This window comes from Schistocerca gregaria, chromosome 5, assembly GCF_023897955.1.
Source record: "Schistocerca gregaria isolate iqSchGreg1 chromosome 5, iqSchGreg1.2, whole genome shotgun sequence".
Lineage (NCBI taxonomy): Eukaryota > Metazoa > Arthropoda > Insecta > Orthoptera > Acrididae > Schistocerca > Schistocerca gregaria.
This window is the reverse complement of record NC_064924.1, coordinates 61,494,765-61,516,403: the sequence shown is the minus strand read 5'-3', so window position 1 is coordinate 61,516,403 and position 21,639 is coordinate 61,494,765. Positions and strand designations below refer to the sequence as shown.

At 40.5% G+C, this 21,639-nt stretch overlaps 1 protein-coding gene across 1 annotated transcript in view; it reads right to left on the bottom strand.

Moving 5' to 3' along the window:
• LOC126272662 (CCR4-NOT transcription complex subunit 10-B) overlaps window positions 1-21,639 on the bottom strand; it is a 144,044-nt gene that overhangs the window by 88,036 nt on the left and 34,369 nt on the right. The window contains exons 3-6 of the mRNA XM_049975675.1: window positions 5,423-5,601; window positions 4,272-4,406; window positions 3,459-3,565; window positions 3,004-3,155 (exon numbers count right to left, since the gene is read on the bottom strand). Coding sequence (XP_049831632.1) covers window positions 3,004-3,155; window positions 3,459-3,565; window positions 4,272-4,406; window positions 5,423-5,601 — 573 coding nt within the window. The remainder of the gene's footprint in view (window positions 1-3,003; window positions 3,156-3,458; window positions 3,566-4,271; window positions 4,407-5,422; window positions 5,602-21,639) is intronic.

Below are 21,639 nucleotides of genomic sequence, written 5' to 3'. Positions count from 1 at the left end.
AATAAAAATTAAGATACACAATAATAGCATGTGAAGCTAAAATATTAAAAAAAATCAGTATAAAGATACTGTATTTAACATAAATGTGTAATATCTAGCATAGTAGTGGATGGGAGCCATGGTATACATGCTAGCGTGAGATGACAAAACTGGCGAATAAGCCATACTACTAGCACGAAGCACGGCAAAAATCAAGCCTTGTAGTAGGTTGGAAGCAATAAAGCAGGTACCAATATGAACAAACACCCAGAATACCCAAAAATAAGTGTCCAAAAAAATATAAGACTAACATTTCACACAGTAGTGGGCTGGAACCAACGTGCATATCCTGTCAGAAAAATCTAATACGAATTACGCACAACAATTACCAATGTAAAATGTTGGATACATAAGGCAAGGGTCACATCTCAATGAGGAACTTGAAACTTTCAGCACAGGACAGGAGCACATAGAGGAACTATTGCTCAAGTTTAAGAGAATAGTTGACCATACACTGGATAGATATGTACAGAGTAGAACAGTTTCTAATGGCAGGGATTCTCCATCGTATACAGCCACTGTAAAAAAACTTCAAAGAAACAGAGACTACTGCATAATAGGTGTAAAACAAATCAGAAGGCTACAGCTAGTGGGATGCAGAATGACATGCGTTTAGTTGTCAAGAGAGCATGACTAAAGCCTTCAATAATTACGCTATCAAAATATTGTCAAATGAGCTTCCAAAAAAAACAAAAGAAATTCTTGTTGTGTGTAAAGGCTGTTAGTGGCACCAAAGTTAGTGTCCAGTCACTTGTGAATGGGACATGAACTGAAATTGAGGGTAGAAAGCAAAAGCTGAAATGTTAATCCTGTTTTCAAATGTTCCTTTACAAAGAATAAACCCAGGAGAACTGACCCAATTTAACCCTCACACCACCGAAAAGATGAGTGAAATAGCGTTAGTGTCAGGGGTGTTGACAAACTGCTGGAATCATTAAAATTAAATAAAGTTCCAGAGTCTGATGGATTCCTTATCAGATGCTATACTGAATTTGCATCTGAGTTAGCCCCTCTTCTAACTATACTCTGTCACAGATTCCCCAAACCAAAAACTGTGCCCATTAGTTGGAAGAAGAGTCAGGTCACACCCATTTACAGGAAGAGTAGTAGACATGATCCATAAAATCGACTATCCAGTATTCTTGGCATTGATTTGTTGTTGAATCTTGGAACATATTCTGAGCTCAAACATAATGAAATACCTCAAACAGAATAACCTCTTACATCCCAATCAGCACAGATTCTGAAAACATCGATCATGCAAAACCCAACTCACACTATTCTCATAGGACATATTAAAAGCTCTGGACAATGCAGTCAGGTAGATGCAGCATTTCTTGATTTTCGAAAAGCATTTGGCCGAGTATCACATCCACTTATTGTCAAAAGTATAATCATATGGTGTATAAAGAGAAATTTGTGACTGGAATGAGGACTTTTTGGCAGGGAAGACACAGCACATTATCTTGGACAGAGTGTCATCATCAGGTGCAGAAGTAACTTCGAGTGTGTTCCCAGAGAAGTATGTTGGGACCCTTGCTGTTCATGTTGTATATTAATGACCTTGTGGACAATATTAATAGTAACTTTGGATACCTTCAGACTTTTTGCAGATCATACAGTTCTCTATAACAAACTATAGTTTGAAAGAAGCTGCATATATATTCATTGAGATCTTGATCAGATCTCAGGGTGGCACTAAGAAATGTAAAACTGTGCACTCCACAAAATGGAAAAAAAAAGTATCCTATGACTATAACATCAATGAGTCACAGCTCTCATACAAATACCTGGGTGTAACACTTTGTAGGGATACAAATTGGAATGATCACATACACTCAGTCGAGGGAAAAGCAGGTGGCAGACTCCATTTACTTGTTGGATACTGGGGAAATGCAGTCATTCTACAAAGGAGATTTCCTTTCAAATCACTTGTGTGACCCACTCTATAATATTGTTCAAGTGTGTGGGACCCATACCAAATAGGACTAATGGGGGATACTGAATATATACAGAGAAGGGCAACATGAATGGTCACAGGTTTGTTTGATTTGTGGGGAAGTATCACAGAGATGCTGAAGAAGCTGAACTGGCAGACTCTTGAATATAGACAGAAACTATCCCAAGAAAGCCTAGTTATAACCTACTTATAAAGTTCATACATTTAGACAATATTGTCTATGGAGTGTAGCAATATGGTGCAAAATTTAGGTTAAAGTCAATGGTTAAGAGTGCAATAATATTTGTTTATTTACCAGCTTCAGCTTATGTTAAAGAATTTTTGGCCCCCTGTGGGTGGTGCTGGTGGCCCCTCAGTTTTCTCCTGATACCACGATCGTACACTGTGTACAACCATGGTATCACGAGAAAACTGAGGAGCTGCCAGCTCCAGCCATAGGTTGCCAAAAATTCTGAAGATGGCTTCAACATGACCTGAAAGTTTTGCGATCTCAACTGTTGATTTTTAACCTAATTATGAAGTTTTAAGGACCAGCTTTAAATGATGATTTTAGGAATATGCTACACCACCAACATAAATCACTCACATACGGATTGTGAGGATAAGGTTACGACTAATTACAGCATGCAAAGAGGCATTTAAGCAATCATTCTTCCCACACTCCATACACGAATGGAATGGGAAGAAATCCTAGTAACTGGCATAACGAGAGTACCTTCAGCCATGCACTTATCTTGGTTTGCAGAGTATAGAGTATTGATGTAGATGTAAAAGTGAAAAATATGAACAAATGGTAATTATCACCATGTCATATAACAAGTATTATACATTCACCAATCACGAGTATGAGTAACACACACATCTTTCTTCATAAAAAGAAGAGCACAATATTCACAGGAATTAACTTAGTTTTGTTACTGTTAGTAATACTCAGTAATCAGAACAACGAATAAGGATATAACAAAGATCTAATTTAAATTGAAAATACAGAATGCAGTACAAACCAGGTTCTGGTTTTGACAGGCTATTCAAGGCATTTTCATTTTCCTGGAAAGCTTTCTGCATGTAAAAGCAGGCAAGATTTGGTTTGCCCATATAATGATGAATGCATCCATTGTTGTTATAAAACAACACTGAAGTAGATTCACCACAATCCCTGCAACAAAAATTTTATTTTGTGAAGCTCATTAATTGAAGTATACTCAAACAGTAATTTCAGGCAAAACAAGTTGTCCATACAACTATTTGATAGGATTTATACCACAACTCCTGAATTAACAGGTGCTTCTTGCAGAGTAACAGTAAGCTCGAGAAAAACTGTCAAGTAGTAAACAACTGTTGAGGTAGATATTCTATTTCACTACACTATACCTACCAGCTACATGCAAATAAGACTGATATTTAGTACTCTAAACTCTAAGGTAACAGTTTATATTCACTAAAAGAGTAACACACTTACTTAAATGCTAGTGTGTTCTGTGGGACAGAGCTTAAGGCTTTTATAGCTTTTCTGTAATTTCCTCTCAGATATTCCAGATTCCCTTTCAGAAAAGCAGTTGCCATTGTCTGAAAAGTGCAAAAAAAAAAAAGTATTACAAAACTTTATCTAAACTACATTAAACTTTATCACCCTTACAAGAATTATTCAGAATTCTACTTTGTTTTATTCTAGAGGCTTTTTAAATTCTTTTCTTGTGGTCTGAAAATTACATAAGCAAAAAAAGAAGATTAGAACCAAATTTTCTATGGTTGATGCTGATTTTAGAAATTGAAAGCAAGCTCTTTTTGCACAAAGTTGTGCTATGAAATAAGCTGTAGTCTTTTCAAAGGAACTGTAATAGCATTGACCACAGGACATTTAGGTTAAGCATGGAAAAGTTAGATCTGAATGGCCGATCTGAGAGTTGAGCACAGCTCCATCCACGTTACAATGTTTATTTCCTTCTTCTAGGCTATCTCTAGTAGACTCTCACTGAACCACTTATTTCATCTGGAGCACATTTCAATTTATTTTTTCCACCCTGTTTTGTTTCCTAAAACTAAAATTAGTATGTCTTATTACACAATACGTTAAGTAACTCCATGCATCAGGAGTATATCCATTAAAATTTTGTTCTGGGATTTTCTTAAAAGTCAGAAATGGTTACAGATCTAAAGATTAATTGAACACATTCACGGCCAATTACATTAAGAAGACTAGTGTTAATGTAATTTTGACGACTACACAAAAATATGTAGCAGTCTACAATATAAATATTTTCATGATGCTCACCCTTCCTCCAGATGTAACTAAGTTCTTAATTTCCCTTTTGCATGCTTTCAATGTGTGAGTGAGAAGGAAACAACGAGCTCTGTATTGTAATAATTTCAAATGGAATGCATCTGTAGCTGCATCAACTGAAACAGTCTGTAAAGTGTAGAATTTTATTATAAGTTATCTAATTATGTAACATTTCAGTAAGATCAAATGTTTATGTTAATAACACTTGAGTCTTTATAGAAAAGAGCAAAAGAGGAGATATATTTCATAGTCAACTTACAAATCTGGCTGACAAGTTTTGTTCATATTATTAAAAAGGACATGCAATAAACTATGTTTAGAAAGCAACTAGAGCAGTATTAGAAAAAGAAGTGAAGCATTTACTTAACAACAATGAAAACTGGAGAGGTGGCAGAGACATAATGCAAAGAATAGCATTTCTCTGTTTTCAGTGTTTTTAACAGTCAAATATTTTTTTTAACCCTTTGCCAAAAGAATAGAGAATTTGAAGCCTACAGATCACATGAGCAGTCTGACAAGCCAGTCACTTCTGAATTAGATATACTTTTCTAATGGTGGAGATACAGTTCATCATGCAGGGTACCTGTAAGCTTTTTAAAATGGGACCATCCAAATTGTTATGTGATAAACACTCATGATCAAGCATCTCACACTGCCTCATAATAGAGAAAATAACATTGCCATGAGAGGAGATATGTAAGAAATAATAGGCTTAACATTATGTGAACAACAACGTCATTACAGATAAAGCAAAAGCTCAGACTGGCGAAAGACATCACCTGTCCTCTTTAGAGTAAGCATCCCAGCATTTGCCTTAAATAATTTAGGGAAAGTATGAAAAAACTAAATGTTGAACTATTGTCCTCTCAAATTCCACTCCATTTGGTACATAGTGAATGGTAGAAGAGTAATCTGGAGGCGCGGGAATGATTTTTGGATGTGAAGCTTTCATCCAAACAAAGGAACTATTTAAAAGTAATAAAAGCTAGCAAATGAACTAAATTTTTCAATTTGCAAATCTGTCCACCCTCCTCCAGTTGTTCCTAATTTAATGGCTCATAAGAAATTATTAATGTTCAGTTATGAGTTCCATTTCATACAATAAAACTCAGAACTTTTTTTTTACTTTACTTAAGACAAACCTTTTTTTCTTTGTGTTCCTTTTCTAAAGGTTTAATCTCCTTTTCAGAAGATATTACAGTGTCTGTTGAAACAAACTGGTTTTCAATGTATGCAATCAGGGTTAAAGCTTTCTCTGGCTGATATGTGCATAAGTGCAGCTCAACAACAAGAAGACACACACGATGGGCAAGACTTTCTTCTGAAAATGGTACAAAAATACAACATTGCTACAGTGAACAACATATTTTTATTCCATTATAACTAATAAATTACCTCAATAAAACATTTTAGTATGAGTAAATAACATAACAGCACAAAAAAGGTTTATCCTCATTCAGCATCATGAACAAATATATACTCACAGGAAACACCAAATAACACAAAAAATACCACTGAAATAATAGAACTATCACATGTAGCACTACCTGAATCGAAGCAGGGTCTTACAGCATGTTAACCACTGTCTTTCAGGAGGAATAATTCATGGACTTACCTGAAATTATTAAAAGAAACCATGGAAATCAGGGAGCTTACATTAGGATAGGAATTCTGGTGCTCTCAAATGCAAGTCCATTATCCTAAGTAGCCTCCATCTACAGCTGCTAATGTAAACAGGATTCTATTTGCATTTCTTGAATATGATCTATGAATACTTCTTTCCCCCCTCCCCACCCACAACCCCAAAAGAATTGTATACAACCCTTTGTCTCAGCCAATTCAAACATGACCCAAACAGCCAAAGAACATAATTTAAACGGCTTGCCATGCCATTTCCACCTGGCGCCTCAGTTGGACCAGCGTTCGTGCTGGACGTGCAGACCGTGTGAGACGACGCTTCATCCAGTCCCAAACATGCTCAATGGGGGACAGATCCGGAGATCTTGCTGGCCAGGGTAGTTGACTTACACCTTCTAGAGCACGTTGGGTGGCACGGGATACATGCGGACATGCATTGTCCTGTTGAAACAGCAAGTTCCCTTGCCAGTCTAGGAATGGTAGAACGATGGGTTCGATGACGGTTTGGATGTACCGTGCACTATTCAGTGTCCCCTCGACGATCACCAGAGGTGTACGGCCAGTGTAGGAGATCGCTCCCCACACCATGATGCCGGGTGTTGGCCCTGTGTGCCTCGGTCATATGCAGTCCTGATTGTGGAGCTCACCTGCACGGCGCCAAACACGCATACGACCATCATTGGCACCAAGGCAGAAGCGACTCTCATCGCTGAAGACGACACGTCTCCATTCGTCCCTCCATTCATGCCTGTCGCGACACCACTGGAGGCGGGCTGCACAATGTTGGGGCGTGAGCGGAAGACGGCCTAATGGTGTGCGGGACCATAGCCCAGCTTCATGGAGACGGTTGCGAATGGTCCTCGCCGATACCCCAGGAGCAACAGTGTCCCTAATTTGCTGGGAAGTGGCGGTGCGGTCCCCTACGGCACTGCGTAGGATCCTACGGTCTTGGCGTGCATCCGTGCATCGCTGCGGTCCGGTCCCAGGTCGACGGGCACGTGCACCTTCCGCCGACCACTGGCGACAACATCGATGTACTGTGGAGACCTCACGACCCACGTGTTGAGCAATTCGGCGGTACGTCCACCCGGCCTCCCGCATGCTCACTATACGCCCTCGCTCAAAGTCCGTCAATTGCACATACGGTTCACGTCCACGCTGTCGAGGCATGCTACCAGTGTTAAAGACTGCGATGGAGCTCCGTATGCCACAGCAAACTGGCTGACACTGACGGCGGCAGTGCACAAATGCTGCACAGCTAGCGCCATTCAACAGCCAACACCGCGGTTCCTGGTGTGTCCGCTGTGCCGTGCTTGTGATCATTGCTTGTACAGCCCTCTCGCAGTGTCCGGAGCAAGTATGGTGGGTCTGACACACCGGTGTCAATGTGTTCTTTTTTCCATTTCCAGGAGTGTATTTTCCAAAGTAAGAGCAATATCGTTTATGTGTGTGCGTGTGCGTGTGCGTGTGTGTGTGTGTGTGTGTGTGTGTGTGTGTGTGTGTGTGTGTTTTTGTGAGGCTGTAACTGTGGACTTTATCACATGCAGTTTGTTGTGTGTCACTGCCAGCTACTCGTCTTCTCATCAATGCACGACTCTGGGACGGTACACTGAACAAACTGAGGGTTGCAACATGACTCCCTGGCTACTACATCACCAGTTCATTCCCATTAATACCCGTATGCCCTAGCACCCAGCAGAAAGACACCTTGTTCCATAGCCTTTGCAAGAGGAGAAGGACATCCTGGATATCCTGGACTACTACTTCTCCTTTGTATAAGCGTTGTAGAAACCGAGGAGAACTCAGGGAGTTTGAACAAAGAAGGAATTTAGCGGGTGCAGCAAATCATATCTGCTTCAGCGCCCTAAGTATCTTGCATAATTTGACACGAAACACAGTGGACTCTGTAGGTAACTGACCCTTGAGGACACAATCACGGAAAACAACACAACAACCAATGGAGACACCTGTTCAGACCCATCCATGCATACAGCTACATAATTGTGGAGCTAAATTAAAATGTTGGAAAAATCATAAGAAGGACTACAACTTCTCCTATACTGCACTAAATCTAAAATTACTCTGGGCCTATGCAGTAACCTGGGTGGCAGATGGTTACAACCCTGGATATAGGCCTGTACTTGACCACACCAATGGATTCAAACTTGTGCTTCACATGGTTTCCGAAGATCCTCACTGCTCATCAACTACTGGAAAAAAGGTGTTCCATAACAGGTTGAGCAACAGTATGGTACAGAAGTGAAATTGAAGTCGCAAGGCTCTTAAGTGCTTGATGCACCATGATGAACTGTCACTGGATGATAAGTGGCCATTCTCCAGGTTTAGCACAGATACTTGGTACAAGACTGGTCATATAAGCACCTAAAGCTGGCCTGTTCCTCTCATGGCAGATAGCATCAATTATCTTCAGTAAGGTGTTACTCATCTATGCATTGTGGGTCAACAGTCTAGCAGTTATGTCATAAAAGTGCTATAAAACTGGAGCAGACACAACCTGTTTGCTTCCCAAGACATGTAGCTAAGGCACTTTAAGATATTCAGTGCCTTCTGGGCCCTTGCTTCAGATTTTTTAGGTGCGGTAGCCACAACAGTTCGGAAAAAAAAAAAAAAAAAAATGAGGCTCCAAAAACCTCAGACAGCTTTTACAAGGTAGAATTGTGTCCTTCATGTGCAATCAGATACAAGAATAACAGTTAAAATGAATGCACACACACACACACACACACACACACACACACACACACACACACACACACACACACACACACACAACATCAACAAAAGCAAAACAAGGATAATGGAATGTAGTTGAATTAAGTTTGGTGATGCTGAGGGACTTAGATTGGGAAAGGAGACGCTTAAAGTAGCAGATGAGTTTTGATATTTGGGGAGAAAAGTAACTGATGATGGTAAAAGTAGGGGGGATATAAAATGTAGACTGGCAATGGCAAGAAAAGTGTTTCTGAAGAAGAGAAATTTGTTAACATTGAGTATAGATTTAAGTGTAAGGAAGTCATTTCTGAAAGTATTTGTATGGAGTGTAGCCATGCATAGAAGTGAAACATGGATGATAAATAGTTTGGACAAGAAGAGAATAGAAGCTTTCATAATGTGGTGCTACAGAAGAATGCTGAAGATTATATGGGTAGATCACATAACTAATGAGGATATATTGAATAGAACTGGGGAGAAGAGGAGTTTGTGGCACAACTTGACTAGAAGAAGGGATCACTTGGTAAGACATATTCTGAGGCATCAAGGGATCACCAATTTAGTATTGGAGGGCAGCGTGGAGGGTAAAAATCGTAGAGGGAGACCAAGGGATAAATACACTAAGCAGAGTCAGAACTATGTAGGTTGCAGTAGGTACTGAGAGATGAAGAAGCTTGCACAGAATAGAGTAGCATGGAGAGCTGCATCAAACTAGTCTCTGGACTGAAGACCAAAACAACAGCACATAACCTAATCAGTATCCAAAAAAAGCTCTTATATAAGAACAAGTGAATGAAGATGAGGAGACTGCCACAGAAGCCCTATTGGTGGAGCTGCCCTAGAATCCTGTGTCTCCAATTAGTGTTGCACACTTTACTGAGGTCATAGAATACACCTATAAGATGGTGTTCATGTAGGAAAACTTGCTGGATAGCCATCTCTAGCACAGCCATGCTGTTGACAGTGGATCAACATCTTCTGAATCCACACTCTGAGTGGTCTTACAGCTTATTAAGTTGACATTTCGGTAACTAGTGAGAACCACTCAGTCCTTTCTGAGCCTGAGGAGAGGTATCCCTCCATGAGTTTGGAAATTGGCCTATCTGCCATATTGAATTAAAACACTGTGAGAGGACTTCCTTGGACGCCATATTCAAGTTGCACAGAGTGCTGTAGTGGATTTGGTCATGACTGGGTACAGCATCAAGAGCCTCAGAGAGTGCTGAATCAAGCCTGCACATGAAGAATGTGCAGTTTCGGTAGGTGTAGGACTGCAAAGGGTTGCACATGAAAACTAACTTGCCTCCCTCCATGATGGCATAATAACAACACAACACTGGATCTTGGCTAATAGTGGCAGTAGTGATCACAAAATTACCTATACAATGTTTCCAGATGTTGTGTGGAAAGACCCATGTTTCAGGACCTCTGCTACAGTTTCATTTACTAGAAATCCTCCTGATGGCTTCACATACTTTTGTACAACAAGTGGAGCAGTTTAGAGAGTCCAGGAGTGATCGCCGTGACCTTTTCTTGCTGTCCTCGATTGCGCCTCGAGCCTTGACTCTCGCAAATAGGAAAGCTGCAGGGTTTTCTGCTGTTTGCCATCACAGAGCTGCATGCCTGACCCAGATTGCTGAGTGGCACTCTTTGCTTCCTGATATGGCCTGACGGCTTTGGGACACATCAATCAGCAGGAACGTGGATGACTTGTGATGTGGTCCACCCTCTCCTAGACACTGCCTTGGTGTTGAAAAACAACCAACTAGTTGAACACCATCCTGTTATCTTTGCCCATTATCCATCCATCTCAGGTGTGTCCTTCCTTTCTGGGAGCACTCCATTTGGTAGGTAAATCCTGAGTGGGAAGTGGTCACTGGAACAAAAGTCATTAGTAACTTCTGACTGAACTGAATCTGTGAGGGCCACAGAGCAGAAAGAAGAGGTCGATGACTGAGGATTACACAGTAGCAGCACTGAAACATGTAAGGTTACCTGTGTTTAGGATGCACAGCTCCCAAGACATCACGAGGCTCTCTAGGATTCAATCCTTGGGTCAATTAAAGTGGGAGCCCCATAATACAGTATGGGCATTGAAATCTCCCAGTAGAAGAAATGGGTGGGGAAGTTGTTCTGTAAGATCTCTGTGAGTCTCTGAATCTATAACTTGTTGCAGTGGTAAATGCAAAGTACATGGTAACCTGTCAATCCGCATGAACTTTAGAAGTAACTGCTTGCAGGTTAGTAACTAGGGAATAAGGAGAGGAGTGGTGTCTGTTATGGACAAACAAAGTGACCCTCCATTGGCTCTTACCCCAGTCAGGTCATTCTAGCAATACAGCAGTGGTTACCAACCTCGGGTAATTGCCCCCTGAGGGATAAAATGCAATTTTCTGAGGGGTAAAACCAATAGGGTTGAATTGTGTTTCGGTCATGACACTATGTTAATTTTAAAATCAATATTATCACTATTTCATTAGACTGTAATACTGATTACATAAGATGCCAATAATTGCATTTTTTTCAAATACTGGCATTAATGTGTTACACACTGTGGTATGTTTTACAGTTTGTGAAACGAAAGTGTGAGTAACATCTTCCACACACAGCCTACCCACTACATACATACATTGTGCCTCGCATCTACGTCAGCAAAATTGAAATTTATAGGTCACATATGCTTAGATATCTAATGAAAATACCTTATCCGAGTTGTACGTAGTTTCCACAGTAGACCATAAAATGCTTCTTTATTTCCTTCACAAAAATAAACAAACCAACAGACAACACAACACAACAGTAACTATGTAATGGCTAGTGTGATGTTACAGGACCTGTATTATTAATAATAATAATAATAATAATAATAGTGGGAGTGGTGAGGCACAAAGTGTGACAGCTCGATATCTTCCAATTCCTGCCAGTTCGGAAGTAAGGAGTCCAGCAATCAAGTGATGTACAAATACCAGACCTAAGTATAGCACACAAATTTTACTTTGGTTGATTTTAAATAAGAGTGCAGAAAGTGGGTCAAACAAGTATCGCTATGAAGAGAAGTGGTGCAGAGGAAGCATGTTTTCTAACAAGTGTCAATCCTCAATGTGGATAGTTAGCTTTCTTTTCTAAGACGAAGTTACAGGTAACACTCGTGATGCACTGAAAACTGGTTCGACATTCTTTAAAAAAAAGTTCTTAGAAATAAACAGCAACAATTGTCTCAATTGTCTCACTGAATTATACTTGGTTTAATAAAGCACCTATAAAAACGAAATATAATTTGTTTTCTGCCATTTTAAACATGAAAGTGTTCAGAGAAAATTCTTTTTCATTCTAAAGCAATGTTGATAGTGGGGGAGAGGGGGTGGGGTTACTTGCTAATACCAGGTTGCATTCAGGGATAATGATCTCAGAAAGGCTGGGAAACACTGCAATAGAAGATATAGCCACGGAGCACAGGGGCATCAGTAGGTAGCCTCAAAATGTGTTTCTTGTAAATGTGACCACATGGGTTGTTCCTGTGTTAGGAGTTTCAGTTCCTCCAAATGTATTGTGAACTCACTGGTATTCTACTGTAATACGGGAGCCATTTACTGTAAGGGAGAGGGTGGGGAGAGGATTTGCACTATGACACTGTCCCTCTGTTGAGGTGGGGAGCCCGCAACAGATTGAGCTTCAGTCATGCAGGGAGATGGTTGCCCTGGCAGACTTCATATTCTATTCACTCTGAAAACAAATCATGTGAAGTGTCAGACAGAATGATGTCTACATGGTCTAACAGTTTAGAACCTGTCTTCTTTTGTGTTTGATGCTTCCCATTTGCTTTCTTCACCAAAGAAGGTATAGCAGGAATGTCTGCAGCAGTGGGGTGTCAGTGCTGATCTATTTACTGGTGCCTCCCATTTAAGGTGCCGGAGGCTCCCAGATGTCAGCAACTGTGGCCTTTTCTGATGTTATGGGTGGACCTATGAGCTCTGGAAGAACAGCACCTTTAGGAGAGCACTGGCACATGCAAATAATACCACCAACACTGGCAACCTCCATTTTCATAGTAGAATTGACTTTTGTAACAGTCTTTTTAAGACCTGTAGTGAAAGAAATGGATAAGGGAAGCTGCATGGTTCTATAGATTTTCCTTTTTTTGTCTCACCATATGGGATAAGTTTTGTTGCTTTCAGCTCCTATATCACCTTTTCTTCAAGAATGACACTGCAGTCTGTACTCCAGATAGTGTGTTTCCTAGAGCAATTTACACACTTCAGAGGAGATGAATAACCAACTCATTCAGGAGCAGCCGTATCACATTTGTCACAAGTGACTTCTCCCTTATATCCAAATATGTTGTTCCCAATGCGTTTAAAAGATCTCATTGGGTTCAGGACATAATGCCTCACATATGAAAAAAGGGAACCTGCTTTGACATGCTCTGGAAGTATCATGCTATTGAAAATAAGGATAAAGGAGTCTGTTTTAACCAGCTCGCCATTCCCCCCCATTTCATTATATTTTGCACATCAATGATACCTTCCTGGGCCAATCAACTTTCAGTTTGTCTTTGAGAATATTTATCAGATCCCTACATAACGCAACACCTTTGCTGTAGTTCAAGAAGTTGTGTAGCTCAGTTTTGAGTGTATTTTCCCTGAGGCAGGTAGCTTCCTGGAGGTCCATTACTAATTGGAAACTAGAAGTTCCAAACAACAGTGTCCCATCGTACAAATGGTTGACATATATTAAAGTGTCAGCAGTGCCCTCTAAACCCTTTAGAATGTAGAAAGATGGGACTTTCTTAAAGTTGCCATCTTTCCCTTCAAGCAGCATGCATTTTGTAACTATAAACTGAAGTACTCTGAATAATCCCAGGGTCAGGAGCATTGGCTACACAAGCCATCCTCTTAGATTTTGTGTTGATACCCACCAAAGGTACACCCATTCTGCTGGGAGTTGAAAAAGTAGAGTTTGAGGGTTTCTTCTCAGTCCCACAAACAGCTAGGAAAATAAGGGTCCAACTAGACAGAGCCCCATGTGCCTAGTAAGATTTATACAACTGAGTTGCGCCAGTTTCCTCAGAGGATGCCTACTAACAACTGTTTCACGTCAACAGCCAAAAGGCTCTTTGATGCACAGCACATATTAAGACTGAGGGTTTTGTTTGTGGAGGTGTTGACCATCCTTGTGATCTGTGTAGCTAAGTCAAAATCTCCAGTCCTCGTGAGAGACAATGTTCCACCGCTGCACATAGTGGTCACTGGAGCGTGTCCAGAGATTACACTTACAGAGGACTACTGGCACTTACCAGCCTCCAGCTCAGAAAACCTAGGTTCGCTGAGCCCATATCCAGAAAATAAATGCTGAGCTCCCTGAGATGCTTGCAATTTAGCACGACCGTGGGAGGCGCATGTGGCTTACTGAATGCCACAGATGTGGTGAGCAGAACTTCCCCAATGCAGTATCGTTGTTTTAACAACTACTGGCCAAATCTTATGCTATGGGGTACCCTCACACCTGCCACCTGATGATACAGCTTCTGGAAGTCAAAAACTTCTCTGCATGGTTATAGCTTTACACATGTCAAAAGTTTATGAAAGCAATTAAGTTGTACATTCCACTGAAACAAAATGTTTCAGAAACAACTCAAACTTTTTATAGAGTTTATGGTTTGCCTACATTGTCTCAATTTACATGTTTCTGCTAGCATTAAGTCTAAAGATAGAAAAGAGAACCGTAACGTATTAAGATCATCCTTAATAAGATCATCATCAATCCTGCATATGCAACTGTGCATGAGGACTCCGATGTGACTATTAGTGAAATTGAAAATAAATCAATGTGGAAAGTTTATGTAATTTTAAGGTAGTGAACATGTTACAAGTGTCAGCTCCTTGTATACTCAGATGCTGACTCCTACTCAGAAAGAGAGCTCGTGTGATTCCAGATTGAATATTTCTTTTTGCAGCAGCCTGGCCCTGGTTTGGAACTTCCTTGTAGACTAAAACTGTGTTGAACCAAGACTCAGACCTATAACCTCAGTTAATTTAGTTAGTAAGAGTATTCTCTGTGAAACACAAGGATATTGAGTCAAGTTATGGTCCAGCACAACATTTTAATTTACCCAGATCTTTCAAAACAGTACACACTCAACTGCAGAACGAAAGATTCATTCCGGAAACAGGCCATAGGCTGTAACTAAGGCATTCACAGGGTGTCCAGCAAAGGAATCCCTGCTTTCAAAATCAAGGTGTCCAGCAAAGGAATCCCTGTCTTCAAAATTAAATATCTTGAAAACTAAGATCGACAGATAAGTGCAACAAATGGTATGTTGGTTGTGAAAGCTTTAAGAATTTTATGCAGAAGTTTTGGAATATCTCATAAAGCTGCCAACAGATGGTGCTGTAATTACAATATGTAGTACCTATAAATAGTGCACTGCAGCTCAGAGTGATCAGTTGCACCATTGAAATGTAAAAGGAGGTTCGTGGACTGGAGGAAGAGGTTGAAATCACATATTCCATTGAACAATGTGTTTTTATGGCACAGGAAAACCAGAGGTTAGAACACAACCCTATGGCAACAAGGCACAGTTTTCAAACACAATTTAATGTTCCAAAAGAGTCCACTGCAAAAGGCATTTGTAATCTCTTCGCCAAATTCCAATAGACATGCAGCATGGCTGATTATATAACAGGCAATATTGGCCCCAGTCAAACTTTAGTTACTCCTGAAAGTATCGCAACAGTTTTTGGATTTGTTCAACAAAATCCAAGGAAACTGGTCTGATGAGTTACAGCAGAGACTGAAGCATTCCAGAATGCAGAAAATACTGAGACACATCCTACATATGTTTCCATTCAAAATCCAAAGTCAGCAGGCCATAACCATAAACCTGTGTGACAGAGGGCTAACTTTGTGAAGCAGATTATCACAATGATTGATAATGAAGGATTTGATGCTGGCTTCATCTGGGTGTTTGAAGCACACTTCCACCCAAATGGAGACATGATTAAACAAAACTGGTGATTTCAGAGTTCCAAAAAATCCCCATTTGTGCGAAGCAAAACCACTGTAGTCTCCCAAAGTTACCATTTAGGATGTGATATGCATCAGATGCATTATTGGCCCTTTCTTCATGTGATTAATGATGCAAGAATATTATGTTCCAATTTTGGAACAATTCGTTGCCAGACAGACAGTGATGGAGGAGTGACCAGGCACTGAGTAGTTCATCCAAGACAGAGCCAATTAAAATATCATCAAACAGATGTTTCACTTTCTTGGTGAATACTTTGGGAACAGAGTCACTGCACTGGAGTATTGCAAATCCACAAGGGCACTGATGGAGTGGCTTCCATATTTTCCTGATCTGACTCACTGTTACTACTTTCTGTGAGGCACATGGAAAGACGCTGTCTACCGGAACCATCCCACTACACTGGACTAGCTTACATCAACAATTTGTGTGGCATTTGAATCCTTTTCCATTGAGTCACTGCAGCATGTGGCAGCAAATTTCATTGTTACTTGCACCACCTTTCTACTACAAATGGTGGACATTTCAGAATGACTGATATGAGTCCAAAGGCTGCTCACAAATGACAAGTTTAATTAGGCATGCTGATACTGCACAAGCTACACAGCATACAGCACCTTTTTTAGCAGCATTTCAAATTATTTCAGACCTCTGTATAACTTCTGTACAAAATTCTTAGAGCTTTCGCAATAAACATACATTTTGCTGTATTCCTCCATGATCTCAGTTTCAGAGTATTTAATTTTGAAATCTTTGAAATCAGAGACTCCTTCACTTGACACCCTGTAGCTGTGCTCTTCCTTCCTCCAAGAGTGCTGGTCCAGTAAGGTACAGAGAACAGCTTCTGTGAAGTTTGGAAATAGGACAGGGGCTCTGGCAGAACTTAAGCTACATAGGTGAGTTATGAATTGTGGGTGGATAACTCAGTTGGTAAGAGCATTGTCCATGAAAGGCAAAATGGCATTGGTTTCTAATTGTAGTGACACTGGCGCAAGTCATGTTCAATATTCTCTTCACTGTTTTCTGCCAGAAGCTGAAATCAAGAAACAACATTTTCCACAACAGATTGGAGTGTCTCTGGGACTACGTTAAAAATATGTTGGACAATGCATGCCTTCAGTCCAGCTATGTTTGTAATGAGAGTGCAGAACACAATATCTTTCAGATAACCCCACAGATTTTGATCAGGCAATCTGGATGGCCAGGCAGCAGGGAAATGATGGTTGATAATTCTAGCATTCCTGAAATGTTTCTGCAGCAGCTGTGCAATGTGTGGAGGACCGCCATCTTGAACAAAAGTGATCCAGTTCCCACAGATCCATGTTGTTGAAGGTTTGGAATGATGACCCGCATAAGACTTTCATAGCACTTACCTGTGGCAGTACAGATAACAGTACCTGGAGGACTCATGTCCTCAAAAAAATATGGCCCTACCATAAATAATGCTGTCAATCTGCACCACAAAGTCACCTTTGCAGAATGAAGTGGTCGCAGTTAATGTGCATGCGAGTTTTCTGTTGCCCATATCCTGCAATTCTGTGTATTGACAAATCCTTGGAGATGGATGGACTTCGTCTGTCCACAGAATGTTCTATGGCCATTCACTGTCCACTTCCACACAAGTAAGTAATTGCAGAGCAAACGATTGTCTTGCTGGTAGGTCAGCAGGAACCAACTACTGAACATGGATGATTTTGTATGGATAGCAATGCAAGATGTTTCGTAGGATTTTAGGCACTGTGCTCACACGGATGTCCAGTGTTCAGGCAATTACCTGCGTGCTGCATATTCGCCCACCACTGCTTGACCCCTCCTGCAACGCTGTGGCCACATCTTTGAGAGACATCAAATGAACCACTTTCCTCCTTCCACTTCAAAAGAATCTATATTTTTGAATTGTTTAATTGTTTTTTCCAGACTATTAAGCACACCCAAGACCAACACCTTTTTTCATACTTTTGAGTGTCTAGAACATATGCATGGCTACTGACACACAGTCACAGATCTTGTAAAAGAGCTTTATCAGTAGCACACGATCCTTCATGGAGACAGTCATGTCAGATGTCTCAGATGCAAACTGAGGAACATCCACGTGTCATGTGTCTGTTAGTGTGCATATAATGACATCTATAGTGTCATCTATTGGAGGTATTATTTTTTAATGACATTTCCCCATGCATCAATATTATGCCGTTCAAATTTGATGTCATTCTGAGCCATGGTTCTCTTTCTAAAATGTTTGGAACCTGGAACTTTAATTATGGACAATCTGCATTATGATGCATCGTTTAACAAACTGGTTTTCATACGAAGTGTTTCCATGTGCAGACAAATGTTGCATCTGCTTATTATAGTGAAAGTTTATATGTTGCAAGTGAGATAAAAACAGCATAGTTTGTAATCTTATCCTTCTCACAAGGGTACAAAGCTAGAAACATTTATGAAAATTACAAATTTTTGTACTTTTATACTTCACTTGTACAGACAGAGGGGGGGGGGGGGAGGGGGGGGAGATACCAATGGGGACAGAGAGAGAGAGAGAGAGAGAGAGAGAGAGAGAGAGAGAGAGAGAGAGAGAGAGAGAGAGTTGAATGGAGGGCACGCACTTTAGAAATGCTTGTAGCTGCAAAAGAGGAGCTGAATCACAGGAAGTCTATATGACAAGTTGTGAGGGAGCATAAAATAAGTGGAGCTGAGAACATACACTGTTTTAAAAAGGTATGCAGAAATTTCAAGTATAGTTTTATTAATATTACTTTTCAATTGAGGAGACTGTTGCCTATGTAAAAACAAGCAAAAATTAACCCATTAGCTGCCATGGTCGTCACCTAGTGGTAACATATAAGGGGCATTCAAAAAGAAACGAGCTGGAGGCATAATTACAGAAACCAGCATCTGTATGTTAGAAGTACTGACCCTGGCTGTTGAGACACTTGTCCCACTGTGACACAAGGCGGTGAATGGCTGTCTCATGAAATTCCCGGGGTGGTGATCTGATCGTTTGGTGAAGGGTAGTCAAGGTTTGCAAGTAATGCCGGGCGTTCACTATTGTCCCGTGTTGCAGAAATTCCTTGAGGATGGGTCAATGCAGTTTCTGACAATGAAGATATTATCAATGATGATCAACCAGCAGATGTTCCTGGATGTATTAAAATTCATTGTGTGACAGTAACGGATGAGTCCCCTCTGGTGGACATGGCTGAACCACTGACAAGTACAAGTAGAAAGGATGGGTTGATGATTGGTGGCTAGCTCTAAATGTAGAAAAAAAATGCAAGATTATGCAAATGAGTAGGAAAAATAATCCCATAATATTTTAATACAGCATTAGTTGTGTGCTGTTTGACACAGTCACACTGTTAAATATTCAGGTGTAACATTGCGAAGAGACATGAAATGGAACAAGCTTGTAAGGACTGCAGTAGGAGAAGTGAATGGTAGACTTCAATTTATTCGGAGAATTTTTGAAAAGTGTGGTTCATTTGTAAAGGAGACCCCAGACAGGACACTATTGCGACCCAGTCCGAAGTGCTGCTCCTGTGTTTGGGATCCCCACTAGGTTGGATTAAAGCAAGACATCGAAGTAATGCAGAGACGGGCAACTAGATTTGTTACCTGTCAATTCGGTCAACATCCGAGTATTATGGTGATGTTTTGGGAACTCAAATGGGAATGCTAGGAGGGAAGGCAGTGTTCTTTTCAAGGAACAATATTGAGAAAATGTACAGAACTGGCATCTGAAACTAACTGCAGAAAAATTCTAGCTACTGCCAACATACATTTCATGTAAGGACCACGAACAGAGGTTTGAATGGAGGCACATAGAAAATCATTTTCCCCTCACTCTATTTGGAGGTGGAACAGGAAAGGAAATAAATAGTAGTGGTACAAGACATCCTACGTCACGCACTATGTGGTGGCTTCCTGAGTTTGGACGTAGATGTAGATGCAGCCCCACAGGCTGCTAAAAAGAGAAAATTTTCTTTGAATTTAATGTGTAAGCGAAAACAACCCAATTACTTGACAGTGTATATAAATTTTGAAGCTGCAGAGTCAAGGAGAAACGATCTCATTAGCGAAATCCACGGTAAATGCCTGGTAGACTGTTTTGAGAAGCTGTTCAATGACACAATTGTCTCACATATTGTCTGTCAGGCGGCAACATCTGCATTTACATCTATATTCTGCAAACCAAAGTCCTTAGCAGAGGGTACATCCCATTGCACCAATTTAGGGTTTTCTCTGTTCCATTCCCATATGGATCACGTGAGAAACAATTGCTTAAAAGCTACTGTGGAAGCTGTAATTACTCTGATCTTGTCATTGCAATCCCTATGGAAGTGATACAATATGTATTTTAACATATTCCTAGATTCATCAGTTAAAGTTGGTTTTAAGAAACTTTGGTTTCTGAGTGTCTGTCAATTCAGTTCTTTCAGCATGTTCATGACACCCTCCCATGGATCACACAAACCTGTATCCATTGGTCCCCAAGTCTTCTTTGTATCCCTTCAATATAACCTGTTACTCTTTTTTTTATTGGTCCCACGCACTTGAGCAATAATCTTTTGAGCTTTTAGCAGATTATGCTGTAGTACACAGAGAAGTTGCACCATTAGAAAATTGTAGCGAAATGCAGGAAGATCTGCAGCGGATAGGCACTTGGTGCAGGGAGTGGCAACTGACCCTTAACACAGACAAATGTAATGTATTGCGAATACATAGAAATTATGATCCTTTATTGTATGATTATATGATAGTGGAACAAACATTGGTAGCAGTTACTTCTGTAAAATATCTGGGAGTATGCGTGCGGAACGATTTGAAGTGGAATGATCATATACAATTAACTGTTGGTATGGCGGGTGCCAGGTTGAGAATCATTGGAGGAGTCCTTAGAAAATGTAGTCCATCAACAAAGGAGGTGGCTTGAAGAAGATTCAAAGAAGAGCAGCGTGTTTCATCAGAGTGTTATTTGGTAACCGTGATAGCGTTACGGAAATGTTTAGCAAACTCAAGTGGCAGACTCTGCAAGAGAGGCGCTCGGCATCGCGGTGTAGCTTGCTCGCCTGGTTTCGGGAGGGAGCGTTTCTGGATGAGGTATCGAATATATTGCTTCCCCCTACTTATACCTCCCGAGGAGACCACGAATGTAAAATTAGAGAGATTCGAGCGTGCACGGAGGCTTTCAGACAGTTGTTTTTCCCGCGAACCATACGCGACTGGAACAGAAAAGGGAGGTAATGACGATGGCACGTAAAGTGCCCTCCGCCACACACCGTTGGGTGGTTTGCGGAGTATAAATGTAGATGTAGATGAATGTTTTATATGTCATCTCCTTTGTAGACTGATTGGATTTCCATAGTATTCTACAAATGAATCAAAGTCTGCCATCTGCTTTACCAACAACTGAGACTGTGTGAAAAATTTCATTTCATACCCCTACAAAATGTTATACCTCGATATTTGTAGGAGTTGGTAGATTCAAGCTGTGACTCACTGATATTATAGACAAAGGATAATACATCTTTTGGTTCCATGAACTGCACTATTTTATGTTCCGAAGATTTAAAGCACGCTCCAAATCTTTGCACAACTTTGAAATCTCATTATACATACATGAAACGTATTCAAAGTTGCGCATATGGACAATGATCAGCTATATAATGGAATGATGACAATGAAAATGTATACTGGACTCGAACCCAGATTTTCTGATTATCGCGAGTGGTCGCCTTACCGTTAGGTTATCTTACCATGACTCACCCAAACTTCCACATGTTGTCAACCATGTGTCATTCCATTATACAGCTGACTGTTGTCCATATTCGCGACTGTGAATACACTTCATGTATTTCATAATGGCTCCAGTCGCAGCAGTGCCTGCTCTTTCCTCCACGCAGGCATGTCTGAAGGAATATGACACTTGTTAGGGACAACGCAGTCACTTGCAATATCTTATTC